The sequence below is a fragment of the Delphinus delphis genome, chromosome 10, assembly GCF_949987515.2.
Source record: "Delphinus delphis chromosome 10, mDelDel1.2, whole genome shotgun sequence".
NCBI classification, from domain to species: Eukaryota; Metazoa; Chordata; class Mammalia; order Artiodactyla; family Delphinidae; genus Delphinus; species Delphinus delphis.
The window spans coordinates 59,425,989-59,447,346 of record NC_082692.2 but is presented as its reverse complement, the minus strand read 5'-3'; the positions used below and the strand labels follow the sequence as shown (position 1 = coordinate 59,447,346).

The following is a 21,358-nucleotide window of genomic DNA, read 5'->3' as shown; positions in this document are numbered from 1 at the left end:
AAAAACTGATCAAACCAGGCAATTTTTTACAATTGGGAGAAGAAAATTCTCTGCATAAAATGGTTAATTATAGTTATGGCTTTATTATCTAGACATTAAGCATAAATTCCATACGGTAAAGTCTCAGCTTTACAAACTAATGGTTCACTTATTCAAAGAAACTGATCCAGAATTAAAATAAAAGTGAGACTGTTTGTCTGAAGTTTTATACTGTGGGACTTTGTTGCCCCCAAAGCAGCTTTACTGGGAGGCTCTGCCCCTTGTACCTTCGTGATCTGTGAGACACTGCAGGGCACACTCACTGGAGATGAAGTGGCAGTTAGGGCAGCTTATTTTAGAGCTACAATGAAATTGTTGGAAATACCCCTGGGTACATTATTTCAGCACATTAATGAGGCTATTCACAAAGAGTTTATTACAATAAGAGAGATGTTTATTAGATCCGTAATATGATTACAGAACATGGTATATGGGAAGGACCTCTGGGAGCTATAGGCAGGATAATTTTGCGGGCATTAAACAAAACAAAAAAGCCAAACACCATTATCAAAACTGCTAACTTCACTGTACCACAGTTATGGGTAAATATCCACATTATTTTTCTGCTTCAAAAATGATGTGCCGGCATGCTTTCTGAATTTACATGAAATCAAAGGGCTTTTTTCAGGGTGGCAAAAATAAAACAAATTCAGGGTGTTTACTGCTCATCTTAAATACAGTCTGAAGGCACCTGGGAATTGCATTTTGAGGTTGTAGCCGTAGGGGTTTTTGCATCGCATGTTATTGTACTACTGAGTAATAAAGATAATGCCGCCACCAGTATGGATACAACAGAGAGAGAAAAGCACACTGGTGGTGGGGGTTACTATGTGCCAAGTGCCGTGCCAACAGTTCTTCACACACTGTTCCTTCAGTCTTCCCAACAACCCCGTGTGGTGTTAAAATTTTCTCCTTTTTTTTGACATGGAAATGGAGACTTACTAACTTGCCCAAGGTCTTTCATCTGGGCAACCAATGAAGCCAACACAACCGTAATTAAATTAACTGGTGTGTTCAGAGGTGACCCAACTCCATCATGGAAATGCCACTGTGCCTTGCCAAACAGCCTCACATGGACTGTCAAATCAATCAGATATCATTGTTTTGTTTCCCCTTTTTAAAGATGTAACCATTTTCTTTTTGTTGCTGTTATCTATAAATGCAGAGCTCCAAGTTATTAGGCTATTATCCCTGTTGAAGACAAGTAACAGCAGTTTCCACAGTTTAAAAATCTAGCATACACTGTACGAGGCCGGGATATTTAAAGACCAGCATTGACAAAGTAAAACGCAATCAGTATGACCTTAAAGTAGACATAAAATACCTATATACAATACACACACACACACACACACACACATAAATATATATCTCAAGTTATCTGTTATCCATCAATACCTCGCAACTTTAAATGGAATTTTCTTCATCACCCCGCATGTCTTGAGTGTGACTGTTTCTCTCTGATTAACCAATGGAGAAAAGGTGTCTTTCCACAGAGGAAACCAGCTGAAAATGCTACTTTCTCTGGAGGATCACATAATGTAAAAGCAAGGCTCTTCTGTGTAACCCCTGGCAGGATATGTCAGAATAGCTCTCCTACTTGGAGGCTACTACTCACTTCCTTTTCTATGCTATAAAAGAATCACTATGGTTTCATCCCCTTCAGTTTTATTAGGAAAACATCCAATTAGGCCAAAGAGATGCTATTTTCATAGGACATGCTTTCCTATTATCTCTTAGGACACAAACTGCTCCTAATTATTTAATGATTGTGGCACAAAGAATAAATATAATCAATTATATTCAAAGAAATGGTATTTTCATAAGATATGCAGGTGCTACTCCCACTTATCTAATAATTATATGGCAAAGGATACAAAACAAAAATCTTAATAGTACTTGATGTTTGAAATCTTTTACAAATACACCACCATGTAGATGTCCACCCTTCTCCTTACAACAAAATAATCCTGACTAAATCAAATATCTAAAAGTAGAAAACAAACAAACATGAAAGTACTAAAAGAAAATACAGGTGAATACATTTATAGTCTTGGAATGAGAAGGCCTTTTAAAAGATGACATAAAATTCAAAAGTCATAAAGAAAAACACTGATGGGCTTCCCTGGTGGCGCAGTGGTTGAGAGTCCGCCTGCCGATGCAGGGGACACGGGTTCGTGCCCCGGCCCGGGAAGATCCCACATGCCGCGGAGCGCCTGGGCCCGGTGAGCCATGGCCGCTGAGCCTGCGCATCCGGAGCCTGTGCTCCGCAACGGGAGAGGCCACAACAGTGAGAGGCCCAAGTACCACCAAAAAAAAAAAAGAAAAACACTGATAATGTTGACTACTGAATGAAAACTACCTTTATAGCTAAAGTACCAATAAAAATTAGAAATACAAAGAGAAAATAAAAAAGTATATTTGTTATGACAAAATTATAAACTTCTTAATACACAAAGAATTTTTAAAAATCAATAGAAAAAAACTAAATAGAAAATAAATGAGCAAAGATTACACTAAAGCAATTTATAGGAAAAGACACACAAACGGCTAACAAACCCACAAAAGATGCTAAATTACATTTAAAATGAAATAAATACAAAACACCAAAGACATACAAAATTTCATCTATAAGAAAAGCAAATGATGTAATTTCATAAAACTCAGTATCAGCAAGGCTGTGGGGAAACAGGCAGTCTCTCTTTTAGTGAGAATGAAAACTGGTTCTCCACCTTTTAGGATAGCAATTTGGTAATATATATCAAAGTTTAAAATTTACAACCCTTTCACCTAGTATATTAGACAGGATTCTCCAGAGAAAGAGCCAACAGGAGATATATAATTATGCAGAAAGAGATGTATTATGAAGGACTGGCTCCCATGGTTATGGAAGCTGAGAAGTTCCATGATTTGCCATCCATGAGCTCGAAGTTCAGGAAAGCTGATGGTATAGTTCTTCTCCAAACCTAAAGGCCCTGAAAACCAAGGGAGCCAATGGTGTAAATCCTAGTCTGAGTCTAAAGACCCAAGATCCAAGAGTTCTAACATATGATGGCAGCAGATGTAAGTCCCAGCTCAAGCGCAGAGCAAATTGACCTTCCTCTGCCTGCTTTACTGAGTCTACTGTTCAAATGCTAATCTCTTTCAGAAACACCTTCACAGGCACACCCAGAAACTACGTGTCACTATAAGCATTAAAAACAAACAAACAAATGAAAACTCAGAAGGGAGCTGTTCTACCCATACATCAGGATTACCGTCTCATGTTTCATTTTTCATTTGCACTTTCTGGCATCATGTATGTGAGTTTCCAGCATAAAAACATAATACATTATTCTATTATTATTTTATATTTTGGTACTTTATATTTTCCCAGTGTTAATGCTCAAAATGTTTTGAACTGATTTTTAAACAATAACTAGTACAGGAAAGAAGAGGTTAGTTATTAAATATTCAATTTATTTTTCTCTCAGTGATAAATTAAGAGAAACTGATCACAAAGTTACACATTGAATTTTCTGTATTTGCAGTGTTTCTGCATGATGGATTTTGTAATTATCTTGGCCTCCACATTCCAAACAGCTTTGAGGTTTCATTTATGTGAAATGTGAGTTTCCTGTTTTTGCCTCAAGTGTATCTTTAATTATGTGCTAAACCACACATATAAAAAAAGTTGTGAGTTGAAAATTTAACCCTTCCATTCACACTGACAAAAAGAAAGCCAGGAGAAGCTTAACCAAACAGTTTATACGCAAATCTACTTCTCTGTAAAATGAGTGTTTGTCTACTGCATTTGAAAGTGTATAGTCCAAAAGGCATGCTCTTGATGGTAGAATGATGACAGGAAATGAATTCTGCATGACAAGTCTTTAGTGATGTCATACTGTTGTTCCCGAAGATGGCTCAATTCCAAGGACAGACAGAAACTATGGAAACCTGACTACTAATGACCCTAGGGAATCGAATGAAAATAAAAATAAAAACACCTATTAGAAGGTACACACGTAGGCTTAGAATCCACACAATGATACACCAATTTCTAAGAAGTATGCTAATGAGTTCAACTCAGTCAAGGTTGATGATTCTCAATTTGTTTCACCAGATCATGCAGACATGGCCCCAAATAAGTCTAAAATTGCTAAGATTCTATGTGAGAATAAGTCATAACTTTGAACTAAATAGGAATACAATTATCTTTTGGCCCAAGTGATACTTAAAAGTAGGAACATGGAACTGCATGTAACCAAGATTCCTTGAGAATTTTTTTCTGAAAAGTACTACACCTTTTCTGATACTGATACTAGGTAGTTTTCATTATCTCTGGAGTGAATTTTAAAATGACAGAGATTGAAGGGACCAGCAGAGCTCTTCTGGTCCAACTACTGACCTGTAGGCAAGACATGGTCATTTTAACTCCCTGGTGAACCTTTCAGATAAATTGGATGAAAAAGGTGCTTTTTACACACTGTGTCAATTGGCTGTGCTGGGTCACTGGATAAGGACATGTTAGGGTCCATCTGCCCAAAATGGCCTGCTTGGGAAGGGGGACCAGGTAGTCATGCTCTTTGACAGTAATTAGAAAGGAGACCCAGGGGCTGCTGCTAGTGACACACCTACTCAGGAAGGGCATCAAGAATGGAATATTACTCTGCCATAAAAAGGAATGAAATAGGGCTTCCTTCGTGGCACAGTGGTTAAGAATCCACCTGCCAATGCAGGGGACATGGGTTCGAGCCCTGGTCCGGGAAGATCCCACATGCTGTGGAGCAACTAAGCCCAAGCACCACAACTACTGAGCCTGCGCTCTAGAGCCCGCAAGCCACAACTACTGAACACACGTGCCACAACTACTGAAGCCTGCGTGCCTAGAGCCCCTGCTCTGCAACAAGAGTAGCCACCACAATGAGAAACCTGTGCACCTCAACGAAGAGTAGCCCCCGCTCGCCGCAACTAGAGAAAGCCCACGCACAGCAACGAAGACCCAACACAGCCAAAAATAAATAAATAAAATAATTTTTTTAAAAAAAGGAATGAAATAATGCCATTTGCAGCAACATGGATGGACCTAGAGATTGTCATACTAAGTGAAGTAAGCCAGACAGAGGAAGACTAACATCATATGCTATCGCTTAAATGTGGAATCTTAAAAACAACGATACAAATGAACTTATTTGCGAAACAGAAATAGACCCACAGACATAGAAAGCAAACTTACAGTTACCAAAGGGGAAAGGGGGCGGCGGGGTGGTATAAATTAGGAGTCTGGGATTAACATATGCACAGTAGCATATATAAAATAGGTAAACAACAAGGACTTACTGTATAGCACAGGGAACTATACTCAGTATTTTGTAACAACCCATAAAGGAAAAGAATCTGATAAAAGTATATATCTGAATCACTGTGCTGTACACCTGAAGCTAACACAACATCGTAAATTAACTATGATTCACTTTTTAAAAAATAGGAGAAAAGAAAAAAGAATATTTTTTAAAAAAGAATTACGATTAGCAAATCATCACAATGAATGTAGATCAAAAAAATTTCATTTGCTTTTTTCTAAAAGAAATCACTATTCTTATCATTTCATGGATGTAGCACAGGTGCCCAGACATGGAACTTCCTGAGCCTAAAGTAGAAGAACAACATTTTAAAATTCAACATAAACTTTTATGCTCTACTGAGACATACCTAGCTGCTTATTTTGGAGGACCAAAATATAGTTTAGTATAGCATCACAGAGCGAATTTATTGCCACCGGAAATCCAACCAAATCGTTCTTCGTCTCCATTGAACAGAACAGTATGTTGACCCTCACTGGCAGAATTAAAGAGTGAATTCTGTTGTAGCAGCTACTGTGAGAAACTTAAGCGTTGCAGAGCTGGTGAATATTTATGAAGTTTTCCTACTGTGCTGGCCACTGGCAGAGATAGTGGGAGAGATACATGCTTCTGAATCATTCAAGAAGCATGGAGTACCCGTCAGATCTGACTCTGAGAATTCGAATCCTAAATTTAGAAGAAAAAAAACCCTCACTGTTTACTAAAAATAAGGTGTATTAGGAAAAACGTTCAAGATTCTGAAGCTAAAATTACAGTCCAGATACAACTCTCCACCTGATGGACAGAATGTCAGATATCTCTAGAGAGGAAAGAGCTGGCACTAAGCTGCTTCCTTGCTTTGCTTCCATGCCTTACATACTATACTCAGGGAAAAGCAAGAAGACCCGTTGGTTCCCACTGATGCAGGGTGAGAGCTGCCTCTGAGGCCAGCTTCTGGCCACTCTTGAGGGAAGAATGTTTCCAAGGCTGAGGCTGAATGTCACCTGTCCTGTGCCCTCTCGGGAGGATCCTTGCCCCACCTCATTACACTAAACCTTTCTGATTTATGACTCACACCCTAAATCAAAATTTTAATAAAAAATTGTCGAGAAATATCCTGTTAAGTCCTTGGTATAAATCACTCTACCCTCACTTCTTTTTGTGTCCTTTATACGCACATACAAACAGCATGATATAAATCAGCTCGTATTACAATTTTGTAACTAGGTTTTGGCACTTGTTATATCTCATTCATGCACCCCACAATTATTTACTGAGAGCTTGTGATGGCCAACCACTTTGAAAGGGTGGGTAGTAAGGCTGGGAACTAAACAGACAAGTGACTTTCAGTCAAGATAGTGTGTGACTTCAAATTTTGCACTACTACCTCCATAATAACTACAAGAAGAAAAAAAATTATACGATACAAATATCTTTGTGGACCAGAAATGAAACAAACACACGGAAGCTTGAGGTTCAAAAGCTGTTAGAAGTATCTATACCAACTAGGATCTCCAATACAACTGGGGCCACACCCCATGTGGAGCTAGGACAAAAGTCAGGCACAGAGTGTGAAATGGAGGTTGGGGTTCCTGTCCACAAAAGGAAGCTGAAGAAGCTGCTCCAGCCTTGGGGCTTCGGATAATAAATGAAGCTGCTCTACTGTTGAAAAGAGCAGCAACAGAACCTGTGCCAAATCCCCTGCAGGCTCGATGTCTGGATTTGTGATAAATCCAGTATCATCATGATATTGGAATTTGGGGACCCAGAGCAGAGTCAAGGTAACCATAATATCACTAGATAGCAAGGGGCTGGTACAGAGAAAAGAAACAGCAGCATCACAAAATACAAATAACTTCCACTCCTAATGAGCCTGACTAGGAAGGAAGCCTAAAATAGAGAAAGAGAACCACTAAACTCAATGACTACCGGGTGAATTCATTCAGGAAGAAATGAAAATAATAGAGTAGCCTCAAAAGGACTTATTTTTAACAGTTTCCTTGAAGCATAACTGACATGCCAAAAAACTACACATATTTATAACATACAGCAATCAAGGTAACAAACATATCCACAAACTTCAAAGGCATCTTTCCACCAATGCCTCACTATTTTGATTATAGTAACTTCATAGTACATCTTGACATCAAGTAGTGTCAACCCTTCAACTTTGTTTTCTTCCAAAGTTGTCTTGGCTATACTAAGGTTCTTTGTATTTCATGAACATTTTAGAACAAATTAAACAATTCCTACAAAAGAAAATATCGTGCTGAAAAAATTCCCAGAAACACAAAAGCAACCAAGACTGAATCATGAAGAAGTAGAAAATGTGAAGAGAACTGTAACTAGTAAGGAAATTGAATTAGTAATCAAAAATCTTCTGCAAGTACCTCTGCAGACCACAACAGCACAGAGCCTAGGTGCTATCTCCTGGCACGCACATGGGGCTGGCTCCTCAGCTACACGTCAAACACCAATTCTGCTGCCCGTGCTGGATGCCAAGTGAGATAATGTGATTTTTTTAAAAAATAGTCTCCTATTTTCCTTTCTTTCATTTATTTATTTACTTATTAACATTTTTATTTATTTATTTGGCCGCTTAGGGTCTTAGTTGCAGCACACGGGATCTTTATTGCGGCATTCGGGACCTTTCCTTGCAGTGTGCGGTGTGTTTGTTGCAGCGCATGGGCTTCTCTCTAGTTGTGGCATGCGGGCTCAGTATTTGTGGCACGTGGGCTCCAGAGCGCATGGACTCAGCAGTCGCAGTGTGAGGGCTCTCTAGCTGTGCCGTGAAGGCTCCAGAGCGCACAGGCTCAGTAGTTGCAACACATGGGCTCTCTAGTTGTGGCGTGCTCTCTAGAGTGCACAGGCTTAGTTGCGCCACGTCACGTGGGATCTTAGTTTCCCAACCAGGGATGGAACCCACATCCCCTGGCGGATTCTTAACCACTGGACCACCAGGGAAGTCCCTACTTATTTATTAATTTTTTTGGCCACACCGTGCAGTTTGTGGGATATTAGTTCCCCAACCAGAATTGGAGGGCTTCACTGATGAATTCTGTTAAACATTTTAAGAAGAACTAATACTAATCCTTCTCAAATTTTTCCCAAAAATTGAAGAGAAGGGAACACCTAACTTGTTCTATGAGTCCAGCATCACCCTGATTCCAAACCCAGACAAAGACAGTATAAAAAATAAAACTGCAGATCAGTATCCCTAATGACCACTGACGCAAAAATCTTAAAATTCTGGACAACCAAATTCAGCAGCATATTAAAAGTATTAAACACCATGAACAAGTGGGCTTTATTCCTGGAATGTAAGGATGGTTCAGTATATGAAAATCAATTAATATAATACACAACAATAGTACCCAAAGCAATCTACAGATTCGATGCCATCCCTCTCAAAATCCCAATAAAGTTTTCTGCAGAAATAGAAAACCCCATCCAAAAATGCGTATGTAATTTCAAGTCACCCCAAATAACCAAAACCATCTTGAAAAAGGACAATAAAGCTGGACTCCTTGATTTTAAAACTTACTCTACAATGATCAAACCAGAAGAATGACATACAGACTAACTGAAGAGAACAGAGATTCCAGAAATAAACCCACACATATATAGTCAAATGATTTTTGACAAGGGTGCCAAGACCATTCAATGGGAAAGGATAGTCTTTTCGTCAAACGGTTCTGAGAAAACTGGATACCTACGTTCAAAAGAATGAAGTTAGACCCTTACCTAACACCATACGTGAAAATAAACTCAAAGTGAATGAAAGACCTAAGTGTAAGACCTAAAACTATAAAATTCTTGGCACAAACATAGGGCAAAATCTTCATGACACTGCATTTGGCAATGATCTCCTGGATATGACACAAAAGGCACCAGGCAACAAATGAGAAATTAGGCAAACTGGACTTTATGAAAATTTTCAAAAAGTGTGCGTCAAAACACAATATCAACAAGGTAAAAAGGCAATCCACAGAATGGCATAAAGTATTTTAATATCATATATTTGATAATGGGTTAATTTTCAGATTACACAGTTTCTAATACTCGACAGCAAGAAACCAAACAACCTAATTCAAAAATAGGCAAAGGACGTGAATAGACATTTCTTCAAAGAAGATATCCAAATGATCAATAAGCACGTGAAAAGGTGCCCAATAACACTAATAGTTAGAGAAAAACACCTTAAAACTGCAATGAAATACCACTTCTATGCTAAAAGAAATAAGCCAGTCACAAAATGACAAATAATAAATGACTCCACATACATGAGGTACTTAGAATAGTCAAAATCACAGAGACAGAAAATATTGGGTTGGCCAAAAGTTTTGTTCATTTTTCCCCGTAAGATGGCTCTAGCAGCATTTAGTTGTCTTTAACTTCATTGGAAACAATTTTGTTAGACCGTGTGTGACAGCTGTCATATCAGCGTGCATTTAAAAAAAGACTTAGCAAAATTGGTGGATTTTTGTGTAGCCATTTTAATATTGAAGATGGAAGAAAAAAGGGAACATTTTCGGTATATTATGCTTTATTACTTCAAGAGAGGTAAAAACACAACTGAAACGCAAAAAAAGATTTGTGCAGTGTATGGAGAAGGTGCTGTGGCTGATCGAACACGTCAAAAGTGGTTTACGAAGTTTCATACCAGAGATTTCTCACTGGCCGATGCTCCACGGTCAGGTACACAAGTTGAAGTTGATAGCAATCAAATTGGGACATTAATTGAGAACAATCAACGTTATATCACACAGGAGACAGCCAACATACTCAAAATATCCAAATCAAGCGCTGAAAATCATTTGCACCAACTTGGTTATGTTCATCGCTTTGATGTTTGGGTTCCACATAAGTTAAGGGAAAAAAATCTTCTTGACTGTATTTCCACATACGATTCTCCATTGAAATGTAAGGAAAACGTTTTGTTTCTAAAGCAAATTGTGATGGGTGATAAAAAGTGGATACTGCCCAATAACGTGGAATGGAAGAGACTGTGGGGCAAGTGAAATGAACCGTCACCAACCACACCAAAGGCTGGTCTTCATCCAGAGAAGGTGATGTGTATATGGTGGGATCAGAAGGGAGTCCTCTATTATGAGCTCCTTCCAGAAAACCAAACGATTAATTCCAGCAAGTACTGCTCCCAGTTAGACCAACTGAAAGGAGCACTCGATGAAAAAGTGTCCAGAATTAGTCAACAGAAAACACATAAGCTTCCATCAGGGTAACGCAAGACCGCATGTTTCTATGATGACCAGGCAAAAACTGTTATAACTTGACTGGGAACTTCTGATTCATCCGCCGTATATACCAGACACTGCACTTCGGATTTCCATTTATTTAGGTCTTCACAAAATTCTCTTAATGGAAAAAAGTTCCATTCTCTGGAAGACTGTAAAAGGCACCTGGAACAGTTATTTGCTCAAAAAGATAAAAAGTTTTGGGAAGATGGAATTATGAAGTTGCCTGAAAAATGGCAGAAGGTAGTGGAACAAAAGGGTGAATACGTTGTTCAATAAGGTTCTTGGTGCAAATGAGAAATGTGTCTTTTATTTTTACTTAAAAACAGAAGGCACTTTTTGGCCAACCCAATAGAATGGTGGCTGTGTGGAGCGGGGAAGGGATAGTTACTGTTTAATGGGAATAGAGTTTCAGTTTTACAAGATGAAAAGAATTACAGAGGTGGATGGTGGTTATGACTGCACAACATTATGAATATATTTAATACTACTGAACAGAGCACTTAAAATTGATTAACGGGGTAAATTTTACGTTATGTTTATTTCATCACAACAAAAAAAGAGAAAAAATTCAAACAGCCCTTCTTCCTTGGCCCAAATCATGTAGTTAGTTATTCCCTCCACAGGGCCCCAGGGAACCTAGAAGCATAGCAAAAGAATTTCTATATTGTACTGTGTGATAAATTGGCATGTTTGTGTACCCAATGGCTGTTCTTTGATCTTACGCATGATGTTTATGAAGGTATACTGAGGATCCTGTATATTATTATCTGCAGAGTATATGCTGGATCTCTGTAATTCAATAACTTTTTGTCAGGAGGCTACAAGTTTACAGCCAAGAAGAAATGCCAGACACTTCACTAAAAAAAAAGTTATCCAGAGGATATTACAGGAGATCAACATAGGAGATGCTAGGTGAGGACTGCAATCCTACCCAGACTGCAGAGGGACAGCTTTCCAGTGGCCAAGAAAGGCATGGTTAATATGAAAAGTATAAGCCAGGCTGAAGACTGGCATTTTTGGCATATAATAAGGAAAACCTTAAAAACAATTCTCTCTCATAAATTTGAAAATACTTATTTTAATAGGGGAAAAGGAAGCTGCAGCGTAATTTTTATAGCAATTAATTATCTAGTTACAAAACTCATCTGGGATACATATCCTGGCTTTGTATTTTCTTGAAAAAGAAAATATTTAGGGGCTTCCCTGGTGGCACAGTGGTGAAGAATCTGCCTGCCAATGCAGGGGACACAGTTCTGAGCCCCGCAGAACAACTAAGCCCATGTGCCACAATTACTGAGCCTGCGCTCTAGAGCCCGCGAGCCACAACTACTGAGCCCGTGCACCACAACTACTGAAGCCCACACTCCTAGAGCCTGTGCTCCCCAACAAGAGAAGCCACTGCAATGAAAAGCCCGCACACCGCAGTGAAGAGTAGCCCCTGCTCACCGCAACTAGAGAAAGCCCGCGTGCAGCAATGAAGACCCAACGCAGCCAAAAATAAATAAATAAAATAAATTTATTTTAAAAAAAAGAAAATATTTACATCAAACAACTACCCTGCTTTGTCTTTTCTTCAGGAGACATAGTCAACTTGTTATATATTTTATTAGCCATATTCTTACTCACACTACGGTTACCAATTGAGGGTTCAAAGAGCCCCTTGAAATTCTGTATTGTGTACAGAACTTTGCATATAGGTGAGTCTAGGCATTTTTCCCGGAGAGTCTAGATTCATCAGATTCTCTAAGTAGTTCACACTCAAGACAGACTGAGAGGACTTCCCTGGTGGCGCAGTGGTTAAGAATCCGCCTGCCAATGCAGGGGACATGGGTTCGAGCCCTGGTCTGGGAAGATCCTACATGCCGTGGAGCAACTAAGCCTGTGAGCCACAACTACTGAGCCTGAGCTCTAGAGACCACAAGCTACAACTACCGAAGCCCGTGCGACTACAGCCCGGACTTCGCAACAAGAGAAGCCACCGCAACGAGAAGCCCACACACCGAAACGTAGAGTAGCCCCCGCTCACCGCAACTAGAGAAAGCCGGGGTGCAGCAACGAAGACCCAAAGCAGCCAAAAATAAATAAATTTATATAAAAAAAAACACACTGAGAATCCGTCTTATACCCACAGTTCACTATGATTTTATAGTGTAAACATGGGTCGTAAATTATGGGTTGACAGGTTTCATGCTCCCTGAAGGATAAGTATGCTTACTTTCACAGGACCCTATTTGGAAAGAACCTCAAAAGCTAACAAGTTCACTCTCCTTCCTTTAGGTAAAATACCTCTACAATTACCCAAGTCCAGTGAAAACTAAAAAAACTGCTTATTTTTCCCTGTGGGAAAGCAATTCCAGCACCTCATTCTGTAACTTATCACATTTTTAACAACCACTGTAAAAATTTATCTTCGGTCTGTATGTGCTCTAGTTGAGGCCCTCAATAGCCTTATTACTATTTTTCTTCACTGTATACACAGCTGTAAATGTGTATTAATCTTTTCCAGAGAAGACATATTGTTTGTCGCAGGCCATTTTTAAACCTAATGACTGCAGTGGTAAATGTGTATGTAGACAACACAGTTCACACACTTTAGGGAGACATCTGGCCAATGTACTAGAACCTAAGCGTGATCACGTTACTAGTAACAGAAGTTCAGAGTCCCAAAGGCTGGGGAAAATATCTCAGAGGATACACTGCAGCAAGAAGGGGCTCCCCAGCTGTTTCTGGCAGCTATAGTGTAGGCCAGAAGTACGGGTGTCGTGGCATCTGGTGGAGGTCTGACCTTACAGGGGGCCCACAATGTTGGGCCCCTCTGCAGCCCTCATCCTAGCCTGGCCTGTGATCACAGTTCCACTGCTCTCCCTAGTGGAGACTGTACATCCCAGGCTTTCCCGAGCACTGGCACCCCGACTCCCCCTACTTGCCTGCCTCTCTGGGTTCTTCTCCTGTGGTCCTCCCTACACAGACATCGGACCCTCCAGGCCTCCCACCACCAGCAGCGGCACCCTGCCACCCTCTGTGCGTCTGCCCACTAGCTACGATTCACCGGCACTCTCAAGGGTTGCTTCCTGCTTCCCAGGGATTGTGGACGAGCTCTGGCCTGGGCAACCCAGCAAATCTGCCCACTGTCCTGTGGGCTGTAGTCACACCTTCTCCAATGAGGTCTGACCCACAGCCTTGGGGAAGAGGTATCCCCTTTCAAGTTTGTCCTTCCTGAGGTACTCTCCCTCTCCCTCAGCTTTCGGATACCCTACAGAGTTCTTTTTAAATCTTACATTTACTCGTCAGTTATAGTTTAATAATTCTTTATATTGAAATTCTTTTATTTAAATCACTATGTGGTTTGTCTTCTGATGGGACCCAGACTGACGCAATCACAATGTCTTTGACTGTGCTCATCGATAATATTTGCTAACAGTGTATTTTTATTGTTTTTATTTTTCCTTCTAGTTTAAGTATATTACGGTTAAACAATGTGGTCTATACAATTCCTACTTATTGGAATTTATTGATATGCTTTTAACCTAACGCATGGTGAACTTTTTGAAGTATTTCCAGAAAATTGAAAAGAAGGCACAGTCTCTATTTTCAGGGTAGAAAGACAGATATACTTCTATTAGATTAATCTTACTAAAGTTTTCATATCCTCTATACCAGGGGTCAACAAACTTTTTCCGTAAAGAGCCAGATAGTAAACAACACAGGCCTGTGGGCTACAGAGTCCCTGTTGTAACTCCTCAACTCTACCGTCAAGATGCAAAAGCCGCCATAGACAATTGTTTGTGTGGCTGTATTCAATAAAACTTTACTTACAAAAAGAGGCAGTGGGCCAGAGTTAGTCCACATGCCTTAGTTTGTCAACTCCTGCTCCATGTCATCATTTTCATCCACTTGGGTCATCAAGCAATGAGAAAGACAGGTTAAATCTCTTGATATTACTGTACTTTTTTTCCCCTATATGTTTTGGTCTTTCCCTGTATGTTTTGGTCCTTCTCTGTTTTTACAGTTCTGTGCTCTGATATTTGACACAAAAAGGTTCATAGTTATTGTATCTTCCTGTGGATTTTACTCCTTACCATTGTAGAGTCCTTCTCTTTGTCCTGATAAAGGTTTTTTGTTTTGCATTAAACCTTACGTCTAATAGATGAAAACGTTTAGAAAGCAAATATACAATAAGACAATAAAATTAAGACCAAAGATAAGTTTAAGAATAAATCTAATTGGCATAAATTCAACTATTAAAGCAAATCTCAGAATGTGGCAAACACCAAAACCCTGTCTATAAGATACGTATGTGAAATAGAGTGTCCTAGAAGTTTACCTGAAATAGATTCTTCAACTGCCTTTAAGCTTTTTTTATTGTTTAAATCTTATATGCTATTAATATGAGTATTATCCTACATACCATATATTGCATCAGTTATATTTAATGGGGCTGTTTTGAGTCTTTTATATGTCTTTAAAGAGTGCATGACTTGGTTAGTCTTCCCTCTGTTCACTGGAGCCCCATCTATGTCCTGCATATTTCCAAAATATACAAACAGCTCATATAACTCAATAACAAAAAAAACAAACAACCCAATCAAAAAATGGGCAGCAGACCTAAAAAGACATTTCTCCAAAGAAGACATATAGATAGCCAACAGGCACATGAAAAGATGCTCAACATTGCTAATTATCAGGGAAATGCACGTCAAAACTACAATGAGGTTCAGTTGATCCAAGTCTCCATTGGGTTCTTTTCACATACTCAGTAGTCTTGTGCAGTCTCATCTGTTTTCGTGTAATTTCACTTATTTCATTCTATTTCTATGGAGACTGTGGTGGATATGCTCTAGCTCTGTCTGCGCTTCTGCATTTCAGGGTAGTCCTGCATGCCAAGTAACCCTAAAATATCTTTTTGAAAGAGAATTGATGCCCACAATGGATTTCTTCTTCCTTCTTGGAATTCATTTCTTGATTTTCCTTTTTTTTTTTTTTTTTTTAACCTCACATCCATTAAGAAGAATTTGAGGCTCTGCCTTACTTAAATATCCACTTAAATGAACGATTAGCCACCGCATATTAAAGTAGAAATTTAGTATTTCCAGACTAAATAATCTCCTGAAATTTCTTTTGGTTCTAGTTTTGAAAGGAATCAAAAGAGCATAGCAACTCAAGACATCATGAAATTCAAATAAAATCACTTCACCCTCTGCAACGACCTGAGAGACACACAAGCAGGTGTGTGAGCTCTTACCAGCGGGATAAGCAGGCTGATGAGGTCTGTCAGAGGCTTGCCGAGCAGCAGCAGGTCTTCTGCGGCCTGAGTGTCCCCTCCAGAGCCGGACTTCTGTGCCTGAACAGGGGGAGGAGAGGGGAAGGGGGTCTTGGAGATTAGTCAGTTTGGCCATAGGAGACAGGTCCACCCAGTCCCAACAGACGACGGCGCAGAGGAAGCATCTGACCTCAGGCCCCTGAAGAGAAGTTATGCTCGGTAATCACGTGACAGAGCACACACACTGCCACCAGCTGAGGCCACAGAGGCGGATCTGGGCGGACCACAGATAAAGCAACACCCAGGGCTGTCGTTGGAGGGATGATATTGATGTTCACACACTGCGGGTGGTAAAGCACTTTATCTTCCCAACCATCCTGAGACGAGGTGCAGTTATCCCCATTTTTCAGGGGAGAAAACTGAAGTTCAGAGAGGTTGAGTAGTTGGTCTAAGGTCCCACAGACAATGGGTGACAAAGCTGGAGGATGAATCCAGGCTAAATGCCTCCAAATCACACAAGCTCACCTCTTCTGGGAACTGTTATACATACACATTATATGACGCAGACCAAATGCATTCTGCTGTGCTTTCCTTCTCTATATGCACACACCTGCTCAAATAACATCTAGAATATTTATCGAATGAACAGGCTTTGGACCACTGCATGAAGAAGCTTCAGATACAGGTCTACGTTGCTTAGGAAGTACACAATGGAAGTAAGAATTCACAAATGAGTGGCTTTAACTTTAAGTGTGTCTTTCCCAGGAGTTTTATAGAACTGCCTCATTTCAGAGAAGATTTCTATTATAGAGATGAATAATTTTATACTGAGAGAAGGCACTGATTATTTATTGTATTTGCTATAGCACATACACATTTCATTCGCATACACCCTCTCTGTTTTTAATTTCACTCAGAACAAAACTACTTTTAGGTAATGACCTTTGCCAGAGCCTTTTTAAAGTAGGCTGCCCTGCCTTAGGTCACTAACCTGGACTCTGGGGCCCCTCTCATAAATGCCAAGATTCCTTCTGCCTTCGGGCGTATGGAGAGAGAATTTAAGTGGCGCGCTTTTCTTCGTTCAAAAGGAAAAAAAAAAAAAAGAAAAAGGATGTTGTGGAAAATCAGACACCTGCCTTTTAACAGCTTGCACCTCTCTGCAGCTAAGGGGGACAACAATAATTGGTAGCTAGGAGTTTCCTCTCACCTCTCCCCTCCCCTTTCCCTACCTCAACCCCTGACCTCTATTAGAGACGTGAAATTTCCTCTCAGAAAACAAACGCGTAGCACTACCCTAGGTCTGAACCTTTCTGAAGTTCGGCTGTTGATCCTGCCTTCTGAAGCACCATGTGAGGTGGAATATCGGCCTTTGCACATTAACATGTTATCCTTTAGAGAGGACCGACTGTCTCTTGGGAAAAATAAGGCAGTCTTGCAAACCAGCACCTAGGCAGGGAGGGGCATGGGGCCACTGCTTCCTTTCCAAACACACATAAGCAAGGAGACACGGCTACAAGCACAAGCACACACTGTGGGACTCTTCCCGCCAGGATATCCAGTGGGCCTCCAGATCCTCCAAGGTCTACAGTCATTTGTTATTGTCACCAAGAAACAACCTGACCCTGCCCGCCAGTATTCGGGTACCACCTCCTTATAAAGATGCCAAGCGTTCCAGAAAGGGAATGCTATAGCTTGCACGAGAGGAAGGTGCACATCAGGAATGCATATGAAATTCAACTGTCCTCACAAAAATCCAGGCCCACAGCAGAAACTCTGTGCGCCAAGGGGATCACGTGTGGGTAGCCGAGCAATGAATACAGGGGCCTGGCCAGCCTCTCTCAGGGTCTCTCCAGCTCCCCAACGGTACACTCTCCAGAGTCAGCCTCTCGATTCCCAGATACCTTACGTGTGCATTCTGCAAGGGGCTCTTTCCACAGCAAGAAAACCCACCTCTGCCGTGATGTTGCTACAGTCCTCCCTGTCCAGTCCTCTGCCTCTGCCTCTGTCCCACTGATCCCTTTCAGCAACTCACTGCCCCAGTCCTTGCTGGCTGGTAACCAACCCCACTCCTGGCCATCCATGGTTCTTGGCTCACCCAGCTGTTACAGCCTGGGCAAGAGGAGAGGGCAGCCTGATTGGGTGCTAGCAGTAGTGCTTGAGGCAAAATCTGAATTATTTGCTGACAAATTAAATGAGGAATATGAAAAAGGGAAATTTTAAGAAGGACCCCCAGGTTTCTAGTTTGCACAGCAGGATGAGAGGGGCAGGGCTTGCTGGCAGGGGAATGTTTGGGAGGTGAATCCTGAGCTCCGCTTTAGACATGTTGAATTTGAGGGGACTGTGGGGCATTCTAGTGGTCACGTTTAGGAAGCTACTGAATATATTAAGTACGGATCTCAGACGAGAACTCTAGGTACAAATATAAATTTAATAGCTGTAAACATATAAAACATGGGCATGTCAACTTATGAGCCGTATGTAATATTAAATGGCATTACAGCATTACCCAAAATGAGATAAGGGGATACAGCTAACTTCTTGGCACAAGAAGAAAGGCCAGGAAGAATATAACTCTATTACATCTACCACTGCTACATGAATCTAGTGCACAGGGGGCAGGTCCTCAACACAGCTTTGTTACATAAACACAGAGGTACGGCGCCTGTAGTGAACAAGAGTCAATTCCTCAGGCAGCTGCTGCCAACGCCCTAAGCAGGTTCAAGCACAACAGAGCACAACGTGCAATGGTGTGGCCTAGACAATTCAAGTCAACACTCGGTGCGCTCCCCAGACACCATCACCCACATGCTTGCCATGCACAGATGATACGACTCAGTCCCCACTCTGTAGAACCCCACGGTTTCATTAAAAGAATGGCGTGCTTTACGATGGAAAACAGTACGGAAGTGCCTCAAAAAACTAAAAACAGAGTTGCTATATGATCCAGCAATATCATTCCTGGGCGTATATCCAGACAAAACTATAATTCCGAAAGATACAGGCACCCCTATGCTCATAGCAGCACGACTTACAGTAGCTAAGACACGGAAACGGCCTAAATCTCCATTGACAGATGAATGGATAAAGAAGATGTGGTACCTATATACAATGGAATACTACTCAGCCGTTAAAAAGAATGAAATAGTGCCATTTCCAGAAACATGGATGGATCTAGAGATGATCATACTATGCAAAGTAAGTCAGAAAGAGAAAGACAAATACCATATGATAGCACTTATATGTGGAATGTAAAACACAACACAAATGAACTTATCTATAAAACAGACACAAACATAGAGAACAGACTTGTGGTTGCCGAGGGGGGAGGAGTGGGGTGGGGGAGGGAAGATGGATTGGGAGTTTGGGATTAGCAGGTGCAAACTATTATACATAGAAGGGATAAACAACAAGGTCCTACTGTAGAGCATAGGGAACTATGTTCGATATCCTGTGACAAACCATAATGAAAAAGAATATGAAAAAGAGTACACATATGCATAACTGAGTCACTTTGCTGGACAGCAGAAATGAACACAACACTGTATATCAACTATACTTCAATAAAATTTAAAAATAGAAGAAGAAGAATGGCAAGTTTTCAAATAACTCCACTAAAGGCAGAGTGTGAAAACTGCCACAGTGGAGGAGGGAATAGAGGAGCTGGGGCGGGAGTAGGAAAAGGTGACACAAAGTCACCGTTTGGATGGTGGGGACGAGGTCTGCAGGGAATGACGTGGACAGCCGGTGTTTCAGGTGCTGGAATCACGTGAGGAAAGGCCGGGAGTGATAAGGCACCGGATCCATGTGGAAAATGCCAAGGTGACTGTTTGGCGTGTGCATGGGCTGCGTGAGGGCTGGCGGACGAGGCTGGAAAACCACCCTGGGGCTGATCATATGAGGCCTTGACCGTCTTGCCAAGGAGTTAGAAAATGATATGTAGATAGTGAGATGTCATCGAAGTTTTCAAGGGCAGGAGAGAAACGATGAGGACCACAGACTACAGCAGACAAATCTCACTTGCACTCAGCCACCAGACAGGGTAGCTCATGGGGGACAACAGTAAGGGCAAAGTCTGAGGAGTCGAACTGGTAACTCCAAGGGATACTGAAATAGAGACTGTAGCCCCTACCCTGGCAGCCTTCACGTGAGTGTGAGATCAAAGACGACTCAGGGGCCACATTTCAGTCTTCCAGGCAATGCCGATACACCTGCCGACCAACAGCAGTTAAACCGTCCTACTACCAGAGTAATGTATCAAGCTGTCCCCCATCACTCCAGAAGTGAGAGACAAGGCCCAGATTGGGAAGTCAGGTGACCTGGATTTTAATATTGAATATTTTCTTTCCCTAGCCCCCAAACTTGGTAACATCCCTCGCCGCTGTTCACTCTGCAGGACCCTGTACCTTCCAGTGGTGAGGCATCTCAGTGTATTAAGATGATGATTTGCTCCACTATTTGGGTATTGACCGTCATACCAAAATGAAGCTCCCTGACACTTAACACCCTTCTTCTCTTGATTGCTGCCAAAATCACAGGTGCCAAGCCCTGGGCTAGGCTCACAAATGCAAAATAAAACCATAAATTTATATCTCATAAGCCTGCTAGGAGTTAGTTCACTCCGTAAATACGAACCGATTGCCCTCCCATGTGCCAGGACACAGAAACGAAGAAATCACGGTCCCCAGGAACCCTCTGTAAACAGGAAGGGGAGGTGAGCACCTTTCATCTTGTTGCTATTAATAATACAGCAACCATTTATCGCTTACCTTCCCTGGGCCAGGTATACTTAAGGCACACCATATTTACATATCTTGTATTCTCTCATTTAAGTCCCCTGCTGAGTATTTAGCATGTCTACTTTACAGACAAGGAAACTGATACTCAGACAGGTCAAGTAACGTGCCCAGCGCCTCACAGGTAAAAGTGACATGGCTGGGGGCTTCCCTGGTGGCGCAGTGGTTGAGAGTCCGCCTGCTGATGCAGGGGACACGGGTTCGTGCCCCGGTCCGGGAAGATCCCACATGCCCCGGAGCGGCTGGGCCCGTGAGCCATGGCCGCTGAGCCTGCGCGTCCCACAACGGGAGAGGCCACAACAGTGAGAGACCCACGTACCGAAAAAAAAAAAAAAAAAAAGTGATGTGGCTGGGATTCAAATCCAAGGTGTTCCAGCCTGCAAGGCCCAGATGCTCCCACCACACCAGTGAGTCCTGAGCATCTATTTGTCTCTGCTTCCACATCTTTCACACACAAACTCACAAGGTAGGTTGGGGATAGGGACTGGACTCCTAGCAGAGATTCTGACACCTCCCTCCCCTACTCCTCACCTTCCCAGTACACATTCCTGCATCATATCCCTCTCCTCCCTGAAAAAGAAAACCGCTTCATAAATCTAAGCACTATTATCATTTTAAACACTGGCAACACTCAGCTCTTCTACTTTCGAGAGGTTCCTGTTAAAAGCAGACATAAGCTTTGAATGC

At 41.4% G+C, this 21,358-nt stretch overlaps 1 protein-coding gene across 4 annotated transcripts in view; it reads right to left on the bottom strand.

Moving 5' to 3' along the window:
* ULK4 (unc-51 like kinase 4) overlaps positions 1–21,358 on the bottom strand; it is a 517,204-nt gene that overhangs the window by 144,945 nt on the left and 350,901 nt on the right. For all 4 annotated transcript variants that reach the window (XM_060022287.1, XM_060022288.1, XM_060022289.1 and 1 more), the window contains one exon: positions 15,861–15,959. In XM_060022287.1, the coding sequence (XP_059878270.1) occupies positions 15,861–15,959 (99 nt within the window). The remainder of the gene's footprint in view (positions 1–15,860; positions 15,960–21,358) is intronic.